The sequence below is a fragment of the Semicossyphus pulcher genome, unplaced genomic scaffold, assembly GCF_022749685.1.
Source record: "Semicossyphus pulcher isolate SPU_LCO1_2020_fin unplaced genomic scaffold, fSemPul1.0.p SCAF_6, whole genome shotgun sequence".
Taxonomy (NCBI): Eukaryota; Metazoa; Chordata; class Actinopteri; order Labriformes; family Labridae; genus Semicossyphus; species Semicossyphus pulcher.
Window position 1 is genome coordinate 23,940,174 of NW_027211737.1, and position 18,329 is coordinate 23,958,502.

The 18,329-nt window shown below is 41.3% G+C and overlaps 3 protein-coding genes across 3 annotated transcripts; 1 reads left to right on the forward strand and 2 right to left on the reverse strand.

Moving 5' to 3' along the window:
* Nucleotides 1-582: 582 nt before the first annotated feature.
* LOC138609932 (TBC1 domain family member 10A-like) lies at nucleotides 583-11,341 on the reverse strand. The gene is made up of 9 exons (XM_069682621.1): nucleotides 10,697-11,341; nucleotides 9,074-9,173; nucleotides 7,022-7,129; nucleotides 6,538-6,644; nucleotides 6,323-6,437; nucleotides 4,992-5,057; nucleotides 4,407-4,596; nucleotides 4,081-4,235; nucleotides 583-3,027 (listed from the first exon to the last, which is right to left on the reverse strand). The coding sequence occupies exons 1-9, from the start codon at nucleotides 10,876-10,878 to the stop codon at nucleotides 2,521-2,523; spliced, it is 1,530 nt and encodes a 509-aa protein (XP_069538722.1). The 5' UTR covers nucleotides 10,879-11,341; the 3' UTR covers nucleotides 583-2,520.
* Nucleotides 11,342-12,121: 780 nt separating this feature from the next.
* Nucleotides 12,122-17,626, reverse strand: sf3a1 (splicing factor 3a, subunit 1). The gene is made up of 16 exons (XM_069682620.1): nucleotides 17,589-17,626; nucleotides 17,387-17,466; nucleotides 16,057-16,166; nucleotides 15,759-15,960; nucleotides 15,414-15,665; nucleotides 15,246-15,320; nucleotides 15,004-15,154; nucleotides 14,724-14,920; nucleotides 14,429-14,546; nucleotides 14,031-14,338; nucleotides 13,683-13,928; nucleotides 13,386-13,593; nucleotides 13,069-13,223; nucleotides 12,774-12,875; nucleotides 12,611-12,682; nucleotides 12,122-12,530 (listed from the first exon to the last, which is right to left on the reverse strand). The coding sequence occupies exons 2-16, from the start codon at nucleotides 17,432-17,434 to the stop codon at nucleotides 12,429-12,431; spliced, it is 2,346 nt and encodes a 781-aa protein (XP_069538721.1). The 5' UTR covers nucleotides 17,435-17,466; nucleotides 17,589-17,626; the 3' UTR covers nucleotides 12,122-12,428.
* A 141-nt stretch (nucleotides 17,627-17,767) lies between these two features.
* Nucleotides 17,768-18,019, forward strand: ccdc157 (coiled-coil domain containing 157). The gene has a single exon (XM_069683646.1). The coding sequence runs from the start codon at nucleotides 17,768-17,770 to the stop codon at nucleotides 18,017-18,019; it is 252 nt and encodes an 83-aa protein (XP_069539747.1).
* The last annotated feature ends 310 nt before the right edge of the window (nucleotides 18,020-18,329 follow it).

Genomic DNA, 18,329 nt, shown 5'->3' on the forward strand with positions numbered 1-18,329 from the left:
ACACAGTTGTGTCAATCTTCTCATCTAACTCATGGCAAGAAAAGCTATTCCTTTAAATCATGACCCTCCTTAATAATGATTTTCTTGTGGCACACACGTGTCTAAGACCATGTGTGACTTTAACATCATCACATTGATGTAAAACGTTTGGCATGCCATCTTGTCCACAAGTGCGTCCTTGGGCAAGACACAGACCCTGCTGCTCCCGTTGGTCAGGGTTGGTATTTTCCCACCACTTTTGACCTTTTTTAATCCTGGTATGAAAATAAATACGTCTTGTAAGTAATCATTTAATCAAATGTAACTGTTGACCCACCCTAACATTTTTAACATATTTAGAAATGAAAAAAACAAAAAGGCTTGGGATCTCTTTGGTCCTTTAAGATGCCCCAGAGTGCTTCAGATCCAAACAAGTGCCCACTTTAGAAACCACTGCTTCACTTCAAAGTGATGACTCTGCATCTCCATCTGGTGGTGAAAACAAGACACTGCACACAACAGGGTAAATGCATATAAAGCTCCATGTGTCCGAAAACATTCACCTACATTGTGGTTACCAATGAATAATGCCATACAAAAAGGTTTTAGTCTTTAAACACAAATTTATTTGCAGAATTCAAACTCATGATGATGCAATCTGCCCCATGCTTGTAAAATCTCTTTTATAACCCCAATGTGAACGGTACAATAATACAAGTCTGTCTTTAGAGAAACAAAACATTTCATTTGCCTAATTTTTACTTTTAACTTTTTCTTTCTAGTGTTACAAATGTTGATCTAAAATATTCTGGCACTTGATTTAGAGATCTGTTTCTGTAACTGCTCAATAAAATATAGCATTATAGTTTGAAAAATAGATTTCATTACAAAACAAATTGTTATTTTACATGTCATATCTACACAATGCGCATTAAATTAAAAAATAACATTAGCGAAATGTGAAGTTTGTAGTATAAGCGATTAGGAAACTATTGCATACAGGTAAGTGACAGCTTGAAAATGTGTTTCGTTTAAACCCCTTCGCTTTTTATAACTGACCAACACATGCTTTGTTTATTTAGCTGGGACTGTTTTTTATTTAATTATATACACACGTGTGCTTATGCTTGTCAGAACTCCCTTTACCTTTTGTCACTGTGATGAAAGGTAGAAAACAGACATGGACTGTAACAGAGAAGATTGTCCAATAGAAAAAGCCGACCATCCCCTGCATGTTTCCGTATCTCCCAAAGAAACTAGCCATTTTTTCAAGAGAGAAATGCTACAAATATCCCAAAAGGCCTTGAAATCACATGATCCCTGCTGGCTTTACTAACAGAATAAGCCTGATCACAGGTAGCGGTCATAGGTAATCACAAAACACCACTGTCTTGATCTGCTTTGGAAATTCTAGCGAAATATTTAAGAAAACACTACAGGATCTCCTTGGCTTCAACTGGATATTTGACCAATCACAGGACAGAGGTCAGCACCATTAGGTGATTTGTAAATCGCTCAGAGTCCACAGGAAACACGAATCACAAATATGACACAGATTTGCATTTGGCAAGAGACAGCTTTTCCACTGATGAGCTTTTAACAAGGCAATGTGTGTCGTTCAGTGAGGGACATCCAGTTTTCTCCTCTCTGCTGCCAAAATAACATGAAATAATTCTGCTTTAAAGTGGCTGGAAGTGGCTGGCACAGTGAAGATTTGAGTATACAGAGTTAAACCACATCAATTCAACGTACACTGAAAAAATGCGACCATTTGTGCACGAGCGGGACGTGCACAAACATATCATTAAATCTTTAAATAAATAGTGCTTGTAGAAAAATGATAATGCGGTGTGACTTAATTCCATCGATTCAGGATGATGATTAAAGATACAAAACATGAAATGCAAAAGTTTCCCAGCTGTAAAAGCTCAATCTCAGAATTATAATACCTCCCAAACGTAGTAAATCCTTAAAGGAATCCCCTCCCTGCTGTGATGAAAATTACTAACAGGGACTGTAACTCTGCAAGGCTGCCCTCTAATGGACTAAACCCTGAATGAAACATCAACCAGCAGAGAGTTTACACCCACTGCTGCATAGTATAACTTACGAGGAACTCAATAGTGTTGAAAATGAGTGGAAATATACAGAAAACAGTCGAAGCTGTGGAACCTCCCATTTTAAACATGTAACCACGCCGCTCAGAAGAAGTGACTTTACTCCCAATGACTCAGTAACATGTCTCCTGTGCAAACGGAATAATAAGACTTATGGTAGGAATAAGAGCATCAAGCACCAAGAGGATAGATGATGGCGTAAGCATCAGAGTAGTTTTACACTCAGCAATGAGGCTTCAGTGTACACTTATAATATCTTAGGCAAAATGGTGTCTAAAATGAATAAATGGATACAAAACAGTCCAACAAAAGAATAATAGTGAAGCTGGCCAATCAGAGGCCTTGGCAAGGCTGGTTGGTCGTTGGCTGTAGAGTGCTGGTGCTTCATCCAAACACACACACACACAAACACAGTGGTGTAGAGCTACAGGTATGTGTCCTGGTCTGTGCTGCTAAGGCTGTGTGTGGAGCGCTGGAGAGGAGATTCTTTGGCAGGGGTAAGGTCTATAGGAGGGACTTGCTGCTGGTGAAGGGGCTCTGTTTCAGTCTGTGGCACAAGCTCGGGGGTCTCACTGCTGACTGGAGGCGGAGCTGGTGGATCTGAGGGTGGAGGCGGAGGGTCATTGGGAAGAGAGTAAGGATTAGGGATCTCCTCAATGGTCTGGGACTTCTTAAGGCTCATCTTCTTCTTGCTTTTCTTCTCCTCTTTGCCCTTCTTCAGCTTTGGTTCAGGCTGCGGCACCTCGAGCACAATGGTGGGGTTCTGCTGCAGGTCCTGGCGCCGGGGCGGCTCGGCCTGCATGATGAGTCGAGCGCCGTGCATCCTCGGGGGTGACTTGAAGTTCAGCTCTCCGCGGTTCTTCTTCCAACGCTTCAGCTGGGTGTGATTCTCTCTTTCCACATCTCGTGCCGTCACTGGTACTTCTAAGATCTGCAACAGGAAGAGACACATCACAGGTCACAGCTGAGTCATTAACATGTAGGTCATTTTCAAAGGAAATGTGGAGGAAAGAGAAACCAGCCCTTGGAAAATACAGTATGTTCCTTCCATGCTTTACCATTGTGTAAATCGTGATCTTTGTCAGTAAATGCCAAAGAGCCTCAGGGCTGGTGTCAGGACAACCCTTCATATGAGAGGCCGTATTGTTAGTCTGGACAGAGACTCACACAAAGCTTGGCACAGACAGCAGACACTGACCAGCCAGCTCTCGGCTCAATTGGTCTCTATGTCAATTTAATTCTCAAAGTCTCTTCTGTTTCCTCGGCTGCATTTCTCAACACCCACTGTGCAGGAGTGACATAACACTCCACTACATTAGGATTAAGCCAATGTGATATCATGTCATATACAAACAATGTTTGTGTCTTAAGGGAACCCTATTATCAGTCTGTGTATATGGAGTCCTTACAACCACTTAAAATGACCACCAGGGAGATATGAACAAAGATGGGTGAATATAAAAGGCAAAATATAGAAGAATATACTCCAACTGTATAATATCTCAGACACCAATAATGATTACTTTAAGAGATAGTAATGTTTTGTTTTTATGTTGAATTTCCCTGCAATTCAACAACAAGAAAATGCATGATCAGTATTACCTCTTTAATGTACATTTAGGATTTCTTTTATTTGTGTAAATTGCACTGAAACCTACTAAACACATACAGCCAATGCACAGTAATATCAGCGATCGCAAAACCTGCAATGAAATGTGGGTTGTAGTTTTTATGAGCTGTAAAAAGGGAAACCTATCATGAAGATAAACTAGGTTTAACTATAAAAGCATGCCCTGTCTTATATGACACAGGCCTACAGTAACACAATGTGTAATGGGTTTCATGGGTATATTAAACTCACAAAACTTCTGAAGCTGGTAAAGATCGAGAGTATCATGCATGTTGATTTAAGCAGGGTTAATACGTGCCGACGAGTGACTTTCAACACACATTCTGGTTAAAGGACTGTCCCCTGAGCACATACCTCTCGTACGAGGTAGCCCTCCTGCATGTATCGAGGCTCTATGGCCCTGAGTATCTCCATGGTCTCATACTGGCCCTGGCAAGCCTTCAGCTTCTCCCGGGTTCCCAGCATGCACTTCAGCAGCACCAGACCCACTCGGAAAATTATCTTCACTCCTAGAGAGAGAGAGAGAGAGAGAGAGAGAGAGAGAGAGAGAGAGAGAGAGAGAGAGAGAGAGAGAGAGAGAGAGAGAGAGAGAGAGAGCCATGTGGTTAAGTATCCGTGTAAAGAACTAATATACTGCTCATCTACAATATCTGTACCACAGTGCTACGAGACATTGTTACCATCACAGAGGAACATGTCCCACACACGCAGCACAGAGGCCCAAGGCAGCGTCCTGGAGAAGGCACACATGAACCATTCGGTCATGTAGAGGATGGGGTCGATCTTGTGTTTCTCCAGATGGCGGAAGGCTAGCGGGGAGACACGTCGCAGCAGAGCGAACAGGATCTCTCCATCCAACTGTATGGCTTCCTGAAAGACACACAGGTAGGAAGCATTGACAGAGGAAACAAAAGCCATTGTGCTCTGTATTGTAGGAGATGAAACCTGATACACAAGTCGATGTTCGTCATTAAAAATAGACCGTTTCAAATGAATCATGTTGTAATCCAAAGCGAGTAAATAATCCAAGTTTAATTATGATCTGACAGGACTGTCAACACCCTCTTGGTTTCATCACTGAGTTTGCCACACTGTGCTCTCTGCAGCAACAACAATGCATTCCAGTTTAACTGTAATAACAATCTGAGTCCAGTTAGTTCATCTGGATTGTGGTTCTTGGAACAGCAGAGTCGCACGCAGTAATTTTCTCATTTCCAACACCTGATGATGTCATCATGCATGCTTGCACGTGTTTTGAGTCTCACCAGCCCGGGGCTGTAGTAGCCAGGAAGATACTTCTCACAAATTTGGACCAGCCCCCAGAAGGCATCCTGTGGAAACACACACAGATGATGTCAGGAAGGCGCTCATTTTACAGGACGTTTCTGTGTGTTCACAAAGAGGGCAGGTTAATAACGGAAATGTTGACTTTGGTAATAAAGAAAAACTTTCGTCTCTTGTGTTGTTTTTGTCTATTTGTGTTTAACATTATTTTGTCTAAGTAACAACGAATAAGTAAACACTACCAGTAAGATGGGTCGCATCAGGACACAAACAGGCTTGCAGCAGCTAAATCTCTTTAGATGCTAATTTGCATCACATGCTAGTTGGTTTATTTTACCTCATGATGGCTCTTATTTATAAATTATGCAGTTTGATTGCATGATTAACCATATTTCAGAGGACCCTCTCCTTAAAATATCATTTAGCATAGTTTAAATCGATCCCAGATTAGTAGACAATTAAAAAAACCAAACAAACTAGAAAGGCTATGATGAAATGAGCATAAAGACTTGTAATAAAGAAAGCATCTGATTAAACTTATTGGAAATAATAATAAAACACAATAAACTTTTCATAGAAGAGTTCATAGATTTCTGTTAACGAAGCTCCGCCATTATGCTGCCTGGCCCGTTTTCATTGAACCACACGAAAGCAGAACAGTGTACACAAATAGCTTCACATACATGACACTGTTCCACCTGGCCTGAACTGCCATTCACACTGCCGTTTTGCCTCTGTTACTACTCCGATGGAGACTCAGAGGCAGAAAGACTTTGCCCCACCATTACCCCTCTGTGCGTTTTACATAGAAGACGGGGCATAAACCCACCTTAAACTGGCAGTGTAGAAAAAGGGCTAGAGACATCAGTTTCATTGACTAAAAGCTCACAGGTATGAATAAGAAAACCTGCATCTATATATATATCCTAATACAGTCACCATTACTGCTGCTATAATGTTCTTAAAGTTTATCTATTATTCCGTTTCTGAAGCAGCTCAAGGATTTATCTCCACATGACATCATCAGTACAGTCTGCTTCTGTGCCGTGCAGCTTATAAATAGACTTGTCCAAGGTCAGAAAATAACACAGAGCTGGGAAATATAATAAAGGAGCCCGTCTGATTTCTATTTTTACGTGGGTTTTACTCTTAAAAGGCGAAAATAAGAACAAGGCTTCAGAGCTTTGTCTTTTAGCACTGGCCCAGAAACTATAACCACAAAGCCAGCACAGTATTGCAAACATATGGTGACAGTACACTCACACCAAACAAGGCAGTTTATTTGGTGTTTGTGGTTGAGAGGAAGGCGTACCTCAGCAGGCATGTGCATAAGCAACACAGCAGCAATGGGAGCCTGAGCCTGGCAGTATCCCTCCTCTGGTCTGTACAGAGTGTAGGCCTTAAGGACGCGGAACAGGTCCTGCTGCCTGTGGACGATCAAACACAAACACATGCAAATGTCACAAGGTCAAGTTATCTTTGTTATCAGTTCCACTGTTTAATGTCAGATCGTGGCAGACAGCTTACCCGTGTCCTCCCCGTGACACAAACATCTCATGGAAAGGAAACTGTCGATGGAGGTCTTTCTCAATCACATCTATCCATTTAGGGTCTCCGGGCTGGCTGTCCAGCTCCTGAGAAAATACACAGAGGACTGTAAGATTCCTTAGAGCCAAACTAAAGCATTAAATCGTAATTAAGACAGTGAATATTTTAAAAATTCACTTAACACAAACACTTCTGGCAAATTTTAAGATCCCAGATAGGAAATAAAGCTGTATTTTTAGCTCTTACACGTCACTTGATTTTTCATTCTAAATATAGTGATCTAAACCTTAACTGTCTTCAGTGTTGTGTAAAAACCACATCTGTGTCTTCAACCAAAAAAGTACCACTGTTGGCATGGCAACAGTTTCAGTAACAATTTCAGATGAAACTCAAAAATGAAATGAGAGCAAAACAGAGCAAAAAAAAAGTTTACGAGGAAGTGAAAGAGGCAGATTCTCCTTGCCTGAAACTTTCCCTGGTTCTGCTCTTTCTTCATCTTCCCCCCTGACAGGTAGAGCCATGCGCGGCCTCTGAGGGCAGGAGGGATTCCCTTCTGGCACCTCAGCCTCACCTGAACCACAGAGGATAAAGAGATCACCAAATAAAACAGGACATAAAAAGGAACAAGAGGTCAAAGGCTTGCCACAAGCCAAGAAAGGCATTATCAAAGCTGGTACAGTACAGTCAGTGGTGAAAACACTCGACCGGCCACTTGGTATCTGTTCCTTTTTCTCAGACCACAAAGGAGCAGCTCACTGCCACAGACCTTTTCCACAGAAGACATTATGTCATATCACAGTAGGCAACAATTACTACAAAGTTCTTTCAGATTGTCTAAACAAATGTGCAAGTTAAGGAATAAAATATAATTAAATAGATAATATGATAAAATAAATAACAACATCCACATGTACACACTTAATTCAATGAACCACTGATCTTCAGTTAACAGGATTAGTTGCTTCTTGACACGCCAAAGTAGATAAATGACAGGTGTTAATAATTACATCACGATAGGGCTGAGGCACCTAAATAGAAAAGTCATTAACATTATTACTAACACCTGTGCTTTAAACACTATATCAAGTTAATCTGTTGGCTGTGTAAAACCAAGTCTAACTTAAGATGTTTTAATTGTTTGCCCATAGTGCACACTGTTTAATAAGGGACCTGTAACATCTGTGTCAAGCCAAGATTACATCATACCACATAACAACATTCTTATTTGTGATAGTTTTCTTCAGTCCTCAGTTTTACATAACCTTACTTACTTGTCATGATTTAAACTGTGGTGCAGCACAGTCTAATTTCAATGTAAAGCATTGGCCAAAAAACTATTAAGATCAGCAAATATAACACACTTGGTTTAACAACATCCTTTTTTTGTCCTCAATAAGATCTTTACCCTGTCGGGACCTCACAGCCAAGATAGGTACGCCTTCATACTGCAGAAGTTTAAAAAGACACTTGGACACTGACAGCAATATTCAATTACACACTAAAATAAAAAAATAACGATATATATTTCATATATTCAATATAATTCTACAGAGACAGTTAATCAAGAAAATACCCTTTTTTGGCTCGGCAATGACACTGAATATTAGAGGAATGGTGCCGTTAATGGGCCCAAACTGTATCATACTGTACAGTTGTGAACAACTACATCTTGTATGTAATAAGCAAGGCACAGTGTAAAAGAAGCGGCATGGCTATTATCTTTCGTACAATGTGAAAAGCCACTATTGACAATACTTGGTTGAACGAAATACAAATGATATCCAAGCGTTTCAATATGCCCCTGACACTGATTATGTTTGATTTGCATTAGCATGGTTTGGTTTGATTTTCATTAACATTTCTGGATTGTTTTGTTTGTTTTTCTAAAAAAGAGCTGGCCGACTTCCTCAGTGAGATTATGATGTCTGCAACAGTTATTGTGAAAAAAAGAAGCAAAACAAGGGATCAGAAACCTTTGAGCCTTCTTAACAGGAAAATGAAAAGTGCTTGCAGCTCAACTGTTTCTCCATAACGACTGTCTAGCATTTGAGAGCGGCTATAGTTTTAACCCGCAGCACCTTTATTACATGGTTTTCTCAAAGGAAGTAAATACAGCCCCACCCTGAATCTGAGACTGTCAATTTGTCACATGGTGCATGGGCCGATAGAGGGATGGGTCGTGTCCTGCCCTGCTGCTGACTCATGGAAATGAGGTGAAGTTGCGGCTCTCTGCTGAATTGCTGAGAGCGGTTCACAGAACCAGTCAGACAAGTGGCGCTGCAAACAATGTGCCTTTTCCTTGTGCAATCAAATACTTGGGAAATGCCATTTGCCTTGTCTGATCGTGTACAAAACTACTCTGGACTGAAAAACTGCTGCCTGGAGACAACTGTGGTAATGCTGAGATAACAGCTTCAGAAAAATACTGAACCGTGTCACATCTGGGCTATCACCATGACTCGCACCAAACAAACAAGCCAGTTGTTGTGTTGCTGAGTTTGTACTTGACTCTGACCTTATCAAATCTCTTGATCATCCACTTGTCCCAGTGGCCAAGCATGTCCAGCCACTTCACCTCCCTCTGCCTGAGCACCTCTGGGGGGACATCACGAGTTCTGGAGAGAAAAGAGATGGGAAAGATACATTTAATAATTTGCATTAAATCAATATAAAAGCAATTAATGTCAATAAATAACTCTGTGGCCACCAAATATCCCATGCTGGCCTGTTACATTTGGCCCACCAACAATGTGCTTTTCCCACCAAAGTTAGGGGCTGGAGCCAACGCGAGTAAATAAATATAAGACTCCATACCTGAAGGTTGGTCCAAAACAAATCTCATTATTGAATAAAAAAGGGAGTTGATAGCAGCAGGCTGTAGTATATTAAAAACACCCTCAGAAAGTCTGTTAATCTTTTTACGTGAGCCATCAGATCTGCGTGTGTTGCTTATATGCAGTCAGTAAACTGTGCAAAGAGTCAAAAATAACAAGTACTAACTTTGTTCTGAGGAGACTATAAAACAAACTGATCCAGCCCTTTGATGGTAAAGACTGTTGGACCTCAAAGAGCTGCAGTGGAGATTTGACTGACTTGTGATGTAATTCAAATTCAAAACGTTTACAGGGAAGATAAATTAGGGACTGCAAATAATATTCTCCAGAAGTAAAAAGAAAACGTACGTCTAACCTACATTACGAATGAGGTATGGTGCTTCACAAAGCTATGTAATTTTCTCATCAGCACAAGCCTGTAATTGTAGGGCTCAAACTTCTTCAAAGAGTTTTTTTTAGATTGGGACAACCCTCTTTAAGTTTATAAAAAGCTGTCGGGTATACGTTTGAGATCAGTACAACAATATGTTTTACTCCAGCTTGAGCTTCTAGAGATGAGTTCCTTTCAATCACTGCCAAACAGTGCAAGTTAAACCCTGGGTGTGGGACCACCTATAAAACTTGGGGCCAAAAGAGGCCCTGTAGTAACGGGGCACCAGATCTTTGGCTCAATGTCTGCCAAACTCCCGAAAACAGGAAGCTCCCAGCCAGCCTGTGCTTGGCACAACTTTCACTCACTCCTTCCACTTTCAGAGCTGTGATTAAGGCTCCAGGCCTCCAGTTACAAAAGAGAGGACAGAAAAGCCTTCTTAGGGAAAAAAAAACCCTGTATCTTGTCTCAAAGGCTATGAATAAATTAATTCACACGAAAACATACAAACAAGACAGTGTGTAGTATTCGTCCAGTTCCACAGAAGAACTCAAGGAATATGTAACAAAACGATTTACATTAAGAAATAAATGAATTATGCAACAAGATAGGAATCCTTCTCCTTCTTCATCCGCTTGCCTGTAGTTTCTTTATTTTCAATATTTTGGGAGGCAAACAGTTCATATAAAAAACTCAGTGTGCCACGCAGCTGGTTGTGAGCTCTATTTTGCAGAAGCACCAAGACAACAACACCAACAAAACTTGTGATATGTCACCATAACGACAATAACTGCTGAACTTATCCAGCCCTGCTCTCAACTTAAGCTGAAGTGCAATTAAAAATGTACAGCCCATAGATTTAGGTTGAAGTGTCGGGACATCACAGACTTCCAGTCAATGGCAATGAATCACTGTAGAGTTGAAACAAACTTACTGTCCCTCCGAGCACTGCTGCGCCCCTCCAATAAATCCATATTTATCGGTTTGTCTTTCGCTGGTGAAGCCGTTGATCTCAGAGTCTGATCCCAATGAGCTTTCATCGTCCATATGACTGCTGCTAACAGTCCTGATGCTCCTTGTGTCCGCTGATTGACGGCCGTTTTCTATTCTGGCCATTTTAGCAAGAGAGCTAGCTGGCTAGCCAGGATAGCTAACGTCAGCGAGCTTGTTGACAGCCCAAAGTCAAAAGTGCTCCTCTTCATATGTTGTCGAATCAAATAGCATCGACGCCATGATTTCTATAAGTGAGTTAAACTTTCCAACTACGGCTATATCTTTAAATGTTAACAAACGTTACGTTACGAGCGTCAGGAAGCGTCAAACTTGGTTACGCTAACTGGGTTAACTTGACTGCTTATTCAGATTTAACATTAGCTAGCTAACGGCTGGTTGCTATCGTAAAGTTAGCCTGCTCGTGCCAACACTACCCAAAACTATTTCTAAATTCACACTACCTCAAACAACCAACGCTACATTATCAGCTAGTTTTTCATAGTTAGCCATACACTAACTATGTGAGCTGGTTAACAGACTAGTTTGTCATGTTTTTAGCTAACGGCGTCCTGGTTTGCTGTCCTGTCATCCCAAGTCTGCTGAGATTTCGCCTCGTCCAGCAGCCCCAGCCTGCGGTCCTGGGCTGGATTTACCGTCTTAATGTTACCCCTAGTGGCTGCCTTAGGAAGTACATCTTATGTCTGGAAAATATGCACTCCTTGCACTTTGTCTCTACTGCACTGCAATCAATCTAAATCGTATAATACAGGGCAGATATCCAAGTAAACCCCTAATTTAGACGAGACAAACTATGTACTGTGTTGTTTAGTCTAAAACCCTAATCCTCAGGTTTCTAAATACGGTAGAGAGTGCATCTGAGCATAAAGCCTGCATTAATTTATGCAGTGATTATTACATTATTATTCCAGTTTCTTTTATGAGAATATCCTGTGCTTTTCTTATATCTGCTGGTTTCACAGCCTCACATGAGTAAAAAGAGATTATTTTTGCAACCAGCAAATCCTCCAGAAAGCTGCAAATATTTTGGCTTCCTTCTGGACCTTTTCTTGAAAGTGAATTTTTTGTTGCCATCAGGGCATTGTTATTTTATACTGGATTGTAAAACTAACCGCTATTCAAAATCATTCATCCACTCTGCAAACAGAGAACTAAATGCTCTGTAGGATGATTTGTCAGACTTATATTTATAAGTATTAATATTTTAGCTGTTATCTATAATTTATGTGTTGTCTGTATGTGCAAGCTGCTCCATTCCAATGGCCCCTTGTGGGATTATAGAGTTGTGTGATTAATACATTGTGACCTTAATCTTACACATTACCTTGAAGTAACAAAAGCAGGTATATTTTTTATTCCTTTATTTAAATGGATGATCATTATGGGGCTCTACATTTTTCTTACAGCTTACCAAATACTCTATATCATCATCAACAAATTAAGAGCTGAAGCAGTAGTGTGTCATGCCTGCCATCCAATGTACTGTATAATTCATTTAGCATTTAAAGTAGCATTGAAGAAAAAAACATGTCAATTACAAAAATGTACGATAAGCAGAATATAGTTCTGAAAAAATGTCATTTAACTAAAACAACATGACAGAATTGAGTGACGAAACATCCATAGGCAAAATCTTTTCCTTCTTGCTGCATGGCTCACTTCTTTCTTCCACCTCTCTCCTTCAGCGCCAAGTGAATGATGGACCCATTATTCATGTTGTAATACGCCAGGGAGTTGGAATCCTTGATGAAAATACCCTGTAACAAACAAATAATACACATTAGTAGGTAATCAGTCAGACTGAAAGGTTAAGTGAAACCTGAGATGTGGACCTTACCTCATACTGCAACTTCTGTTTTCCGGCTGGCATGCCCGTAGCTTCATGGATTTTGACTTTAATAACAGACACCTATGGAGACATTGCATTTTCCCATCCATTAGAACTTGGTCTGGCATGCACTTACTGAAACGAAGAGCACAATAAGCCAATGTGTGCATACCTGATCTGTGAGTGGGACAGTAAAATTCAGCACTTGGCCATTCAGCTTCCATTCAGTCTTGTCCTGCATGTTGGGGACCTGTACTTTAACGGCCACAGGACCCTGGAGAGGAAAAAAAACAAAACATTTTTTAAGTGAAGATGGAGCAGCTTATACCAACACAGTAGGATGAACCAGGGTGTTGAATTTGGCAATATTTATTACAGCTAAAGATTTTCTGTATTTTTCCTGTATTTTGGATTTTGTCTTCATGCAGATCATAGACTGTGTCATTAACTATCAGGAAAAAACAAACCTTATTTCTACGAAGGAACTCCTCCTCTGGCATAAGGTTGTCCTCCGTCTTCATCTTCTTGCTGACTGGCTCATCATCATGAGGTGGGGGTGGGTGGGCTGGTGGTGCAGGAGCAGAGCTCGGGGGTTGTGGGACTGGAGGAGCGGGGACAAATGCTGGAAGAAAAAGCAGTTATTTGAGTTAAAAATGATTTGTAAGAAAGCCTGTGTGAGGAAGGGTCAGTTACCAAATTAGCACAATACAAAAAGTATTATTTCCTCGATAATGCACATTTATTTTGAAAGTCAGCGATAGGTGTTTAGAAACTTTGATCTTACCTGCTGGAACAACCATAGGAGGTGGTCTGGGAGCCATAATGTGAGGTGCTGTTGGCGGCATTTGGACCACATTGATGCGGGGAGCAGGAATCATTGGAGGCATCTGTGTGATGACTTGTCCTGGTCCAAGGCGCACCACAGGAGACACAGGTGGTCTTGGAAGTACAGGTACAGCAGACAGGAGAGTGGTGCGCACTGGAGGCACCAGCTATATACAAAGAACACATAAGTGGGTTATTTGCTAAAAATTCACAATTTAATTCTTTAAGCAGAGAAAATAGTGTTTAAATAACTCACAGAGGAGGGTGGTCGAGGCACTGAGACTGGAGGATTGGGTTTGGGTAAAATGGACGCAGACGAGGGCATGGGAGGTGGGTGATGGATGTCACTGGGCTTGCTTGGGCCAATTTTCTCCTTTGTATCGTCCTCTCCCACCAGTCCTTTGGCCTTGTGAATGGCTTCGATCTGCTCCTGCAGGGTGATGTTGGCCTGTGCTGCCTGCTGTGTACGAGCCATGCTTCCTGAATGGCCATCCCAAGTAACCTGGTAACATAAAGACCAAAACTGTAAGGACTCTTTTTCACCCAAATCGGGTAATTCTTTCAACCCCAAATCTGTGTGATATGAACCCATAACTGTACTCACCTTCTCCTCTGGCTTCTGGATTTCTTCTTCACCGATCTTCTTACCGATGGCTGTCTCTTCCACACCAAAGATATCAGTACGTCTCTCAGCCAGCTGCTTCAAGCTGCTCTCGATATCCAAACCAGGGGCGTAGACCTCATCTTCAGTCTGCCTCTCCCTGATGCTGCGGTCTCTTTGCTCCAGCCAGCGCGGATCCAGCAGACCGATACGCATGTGCTCCTGCATCTTACTGGCTTGGATCTTCTCACCAGTAATTGGTGAGATGAGGTACTCATCCGGAACTGAGATGGAGGGCTGAGGCTTGGAGGCTGTGAGGAAAAAAAAGCATGAAGTTAACAAACACTGTAATGGCTAGTTATGAATTTGTTATTCCCTTATCTAAAAGAGCCATATGTTACCTTTGGGGTCGTAGTCTTTGCGAATAATGACTTGGTCTGGAGTTGGGGGCAGAGGGGGTGGCATAGGGTTATCTGGAGGCAGTGGAGCCTTCATGCCATCATCATCATCATCAGATCCCTGAAGTAGGAGGGGAAGATTGATATGTTACCAGCACATACTATTGTAGTTGTTTTCAAGCAGAGGCTCATCATACAAAGGTTGTGCACTTAATTAGATTAAATAAGGAAATAAGACATCAAAAAATTTGTCAAGGAGCAGTTTATGAGGCGAAAAGATTACGTCTTCAGCTCCTACCTCATCCATGTCCTGCAGTTGTGTGTCTTGATCAGGTTGTGAAGGCTGGCCTACATTGCGATCCTCCCGGTCATCATCATCATCCTCACTCTCCACCTCCATTTCCACCTCTTCACTCTCTCCATACTTCTCATAGCGCTCCTGGATCAGGATTCGAGCTCCAAGCTCTTCTGGTGTGGTGGGTGGGGGGAAGTGGCCTATAAAGACAAAGACGCCAATAAAGATAAATACGTTTTGGAATTTAAAGATTTAAAGATTTGAAACATTGTTCTTTTATTACCTTGTTCGTTGGGCTGGAAATCCACCGTCTCTACCACTACAAAGTCATGCCAGTCAATTTGGGCATAGGCCACCCGTTCTTTCTCTCTTTCCTCCTCCTCCTTCTTACGCTCACGCTCCTGAAACTTTGCCCACTCAACACGGTACCTAACCTGATGGTTGTGAAGCAAAACAGCTGATTAAAATGGGCAACATGCTATTAAATGCTTACTCTGAGTAACAGTCACAGTTCAAAGGGATTACCTGGTCCATAACCTCTCTTGGATTCTCCGCCTCTCTCTTCAGTTTGTTCAGCAGGCCTTTCGGTGGGATCAGAATCTACAGTTTGAGAAAGAGGGTCAAAATACAGTTTAGCTTCACCAGCCACTCAGAGAGTTACAATGATATCAGAGGCATAATTTGTCAGGTCACCTTAGTATACTGCTCAACCAGTTTGGTGAAGTAGTTGAAGAGGCTGTGCTGTGGCCGAAGAAAGTCAAACTGGTAGTTCCTCTGTTCTTTTTGCATGAGCTGAGTGAGAAACTGGCGGCCATTGCGAGCCACAAACTGGGCAGTGAGCTTGACAACATCCAGATCAAACGCTGAGATGGATGGAGGATCTGCAATGAACTCAAACTCAGGAGGAGGTTCTTTGGGGACGACTGTCTCTTGAATCACTTGCACCTATTGACAAACAGAAAATATTAGTTGTTGTGAACAGATACACTTTATATAAGCAATGAAAAAGTAAAAGCACACTGAAATGCAATGTCTTACTTTTTGAGGAAGCTGTTGGGACTGCATGGCCTGCTGCATAACCTTCGGCACTGCTGCAGAAGGTTCCTGTGCTTTGCCCTCCTTAAATTCATTGACCTTGTGACGGTAGTAGGCATGGTAGGGGTCATTGGGGTTGAGGAAATTAAACTTTGGATTGTTAATCTCATTCTGACGGATTCTTGCTTCAAACTCAGGCCCATTCCTGGGAAATTACACAAAAAAACAACTGTCAAAAAATTCACTAAAGATGACAGCTGTATAATAAAATATGACAATTGACACATGTGGAGTAACTTACCTGGCAACAAAGCTGGCTGTTTTGTCAACTATGTTTCGGACCTCAGGAGGTGGATATATGATACCCACGATGGGTTTAGTGGCTGGGGTTTCTTCAACTGGCCCATCGTTCTGTAGACAAATTTAGGTTTGTTAGTTTGTATGCAATATTTAAACAGATTTGCAAAATATGCTTACACTGCTAACACTTTAGCTGTAACTAAAATGTCAGTTCACCAAAATAACAAAACAACCCTTCCTACCTTCAATATATTATGCCATGTGTAAGGGTTTACTTTTATTTTGAAGATGTAATATGCTCCAGATTGTAATTTTTCCTGTCACCATCCCATTAATAATATACCTTTCTGTAAATAAATGTCCTGGTTACAGTGAACGATGCACAGATTTGACTGAAACCATCCCCACAGGGAGCTATGGCCTACTAAAGGTGCAGTCTGACAAGTTGGTGACACGTCAATAAAACCACACGAAAGACACTGATTTTCCAACACTAGGGACATAGACCTTTATCAAAAATCACTATGAGACATGATTGCTCCAAAGTGGCACGACGGCCAAAATCTGGGGGTCTGGTTCATGGATTAAAAGTAGTTTTGGCCAATCTTTATCTGTCAGAGCCTCTCAGGATTGGAACAATTTGCCACAACACATAAGAAACTGTGTTAACTACCATTCCTTCTCCGCTAAACTAAAAGCATGTTTTATAAGTAATCAGAACGCTAGAACAGTGAGGTGTTCTGGTGATGTTTTATGTCTTTTTTGTCATTATTTTGCTTAGTTGTATCTTTATAGCTGTCTTTCTTGACCTTTTGTAGTGCAGGCATTGCTCGTATCTGCATATTTTCATTGCTTTTAAATGTTTGCGCCTGGGGACTACAGATGAAAATTAGCCTTCTGGCTAACTATGGCATATTTTCAGAAGTGTTATTAATATGCAATGGCCATGTCAAATAAATATATAAATACAAATACAAAGGTAAAAAAAAATTGTGATATCCACTTCTATATCTCCTTTGTGATCTGAAAGGTGTTCCATTCAATTAGCAAACACATAGCTTAGACCAGATAGTCACAAAACTCTCAGCAGCTATCTCAAATCATCAAGTAGTAGAGTTTGCTTATTTGGATAAATGGACCTTCAAAGCTAACAATTAGCCTATTAGACAGACTCCATTTTAAATATACAAAATAGACGTTCTCAATAATGGAGAAATTTCGAGGTAAGTTTAAATGTAAACTCTTCATCAGAGACAATTCAAAGAGGCAGTATGTTAGCTAACGTAAAACTGCTAATGCTAACATAAGCTAACTTGCAGCGGTATCGTCACCTTGTTGTTGGGCTCCGGCTGAACAATCTGAACAGGCCCAGGCGGCATGGCTGTGTCTTCTCTGTGAACGTGGAAGTTACCTGCAAATACCCAATAAACACGAAAGGTTTAAGTTTTATAAATAAGCCTAATACATCACGCAATATGTTATGAAAGCAATATAATAGCTAAAATGCTAAATTGACTTAAGTTGAACACTCACTGCGTCGCGCTCTCGTTGACCCAATGGAGGCTTATTACTTCCGGAAATACATCGCAAAGCATTGTGGAACTCGTAGTACTATGTGGAAGTTGCCTAGGAGATGCTTGGCCAACAAGCTTCATCTTTTCCCTCTCGTTGTTTTATCAGAGAGAAAAAACATATAAGCTAACTAGTCAGACATGAGTCAGTTCTTGGGTCGTCAGGACTGTATCGAGAGCCTCCGCAGAGACCTCGTCGACCTTCAAGGGGCGACTCTGGACGTCTTCTCCAGAACCGGACCGGTCCGCTTTTCCTCTTGGAAGTTCCCCGATAAACTCTCCTGTAACCTGGACATGGTAGCTCTGCTGGAGCAGTACGACTTTGCGGATGGGGATGATGCATTCAGCCAGCACTCACACATTGTGTTATTGGAGCTGGTGATTGACAGGTAATATAAGCCTAACGTTATATCACTTTTAAAATAATTGGTTAAGACTCTAAAAGGACTTATTCTCTCTCTTCTCCTTGAACAAGACTGCTGCTTCTTCTGCAAAGCTTCAATGCTTACGTTGAGCAAATAAGGTGTGGCCACAGGAGAGAACAAAACAAAGGATGCCAGTCAGTTGGTCTTGTAGTTAGAAACTATTGGAGTAATTTACTTGAGTTTGCCAAACTTAAGGTAGGATATTGTTTTATTTAAGTTGAGATCAAAAAGAAGATAAAAATGTGCCAAAATATGAACAGAGACATCTACATCTAATT

What these genes read in the sequence shown, in the direction of transcription:
- LOC138609932 (XM_069682621.1), bottom strand. Translation starts at nt 10,878, where the DNA reads ATGGCCAGAATAGAAAACGGCCGTCAATCAGCGGACACAAGGAGCATC. An exon ending in AGAACCAGGGAAAGTTTCAG is followed by an intron (nt 6,645 to 7,021) that starts GCAAGGAGAATC and finishes GTATTTTCTCAG; the next exon opens with GAGCTGGACAGCCAGCCCGG. An exon ending in GTGTCACGGGGAGGACACGG is followed by an intron (nt 6,438 to 6,537) that starts GTAAGCTGTCTG and finishes GATCGTCCACAG; the next exon opens with GCAGCAGGACCTGTTCCGCG.
- sf3a1 (XM_069682620.1), bottom strand. Translation starts at nt 17,434, where the DNA reads ATGCCGCCTGGGCCTGTTCAGATTGTTCAGCCGGAGCCCAACAACAAG. An exon ending in CAAGAGAGGTTATGGACCAG is followed by an intron (nt 15,155 to 15,245) that starts GTAATCCCTTTG and finishes CACAACCATCAG; the next exon opens with GTTAGGTACCGTGTTGAGTG. An exon ending in AGTTCCTTCGTAGAAATAAG is followed by an intron (nt 12,876 to 13,068) that starts GTTTGTTTTTTC and finishes TTTCCTCTCCAG; the next exon opens with GGTCCTGTGGCCGTTAAAGT.
- ccdc157 (XM_069683646.1), top strand. Translation starts at nt 17,768, where the DNA reads ATGAGTCAGTTCTTGGGTCGTCAGGACTGTATCGAGAGCCTCCGCAGA.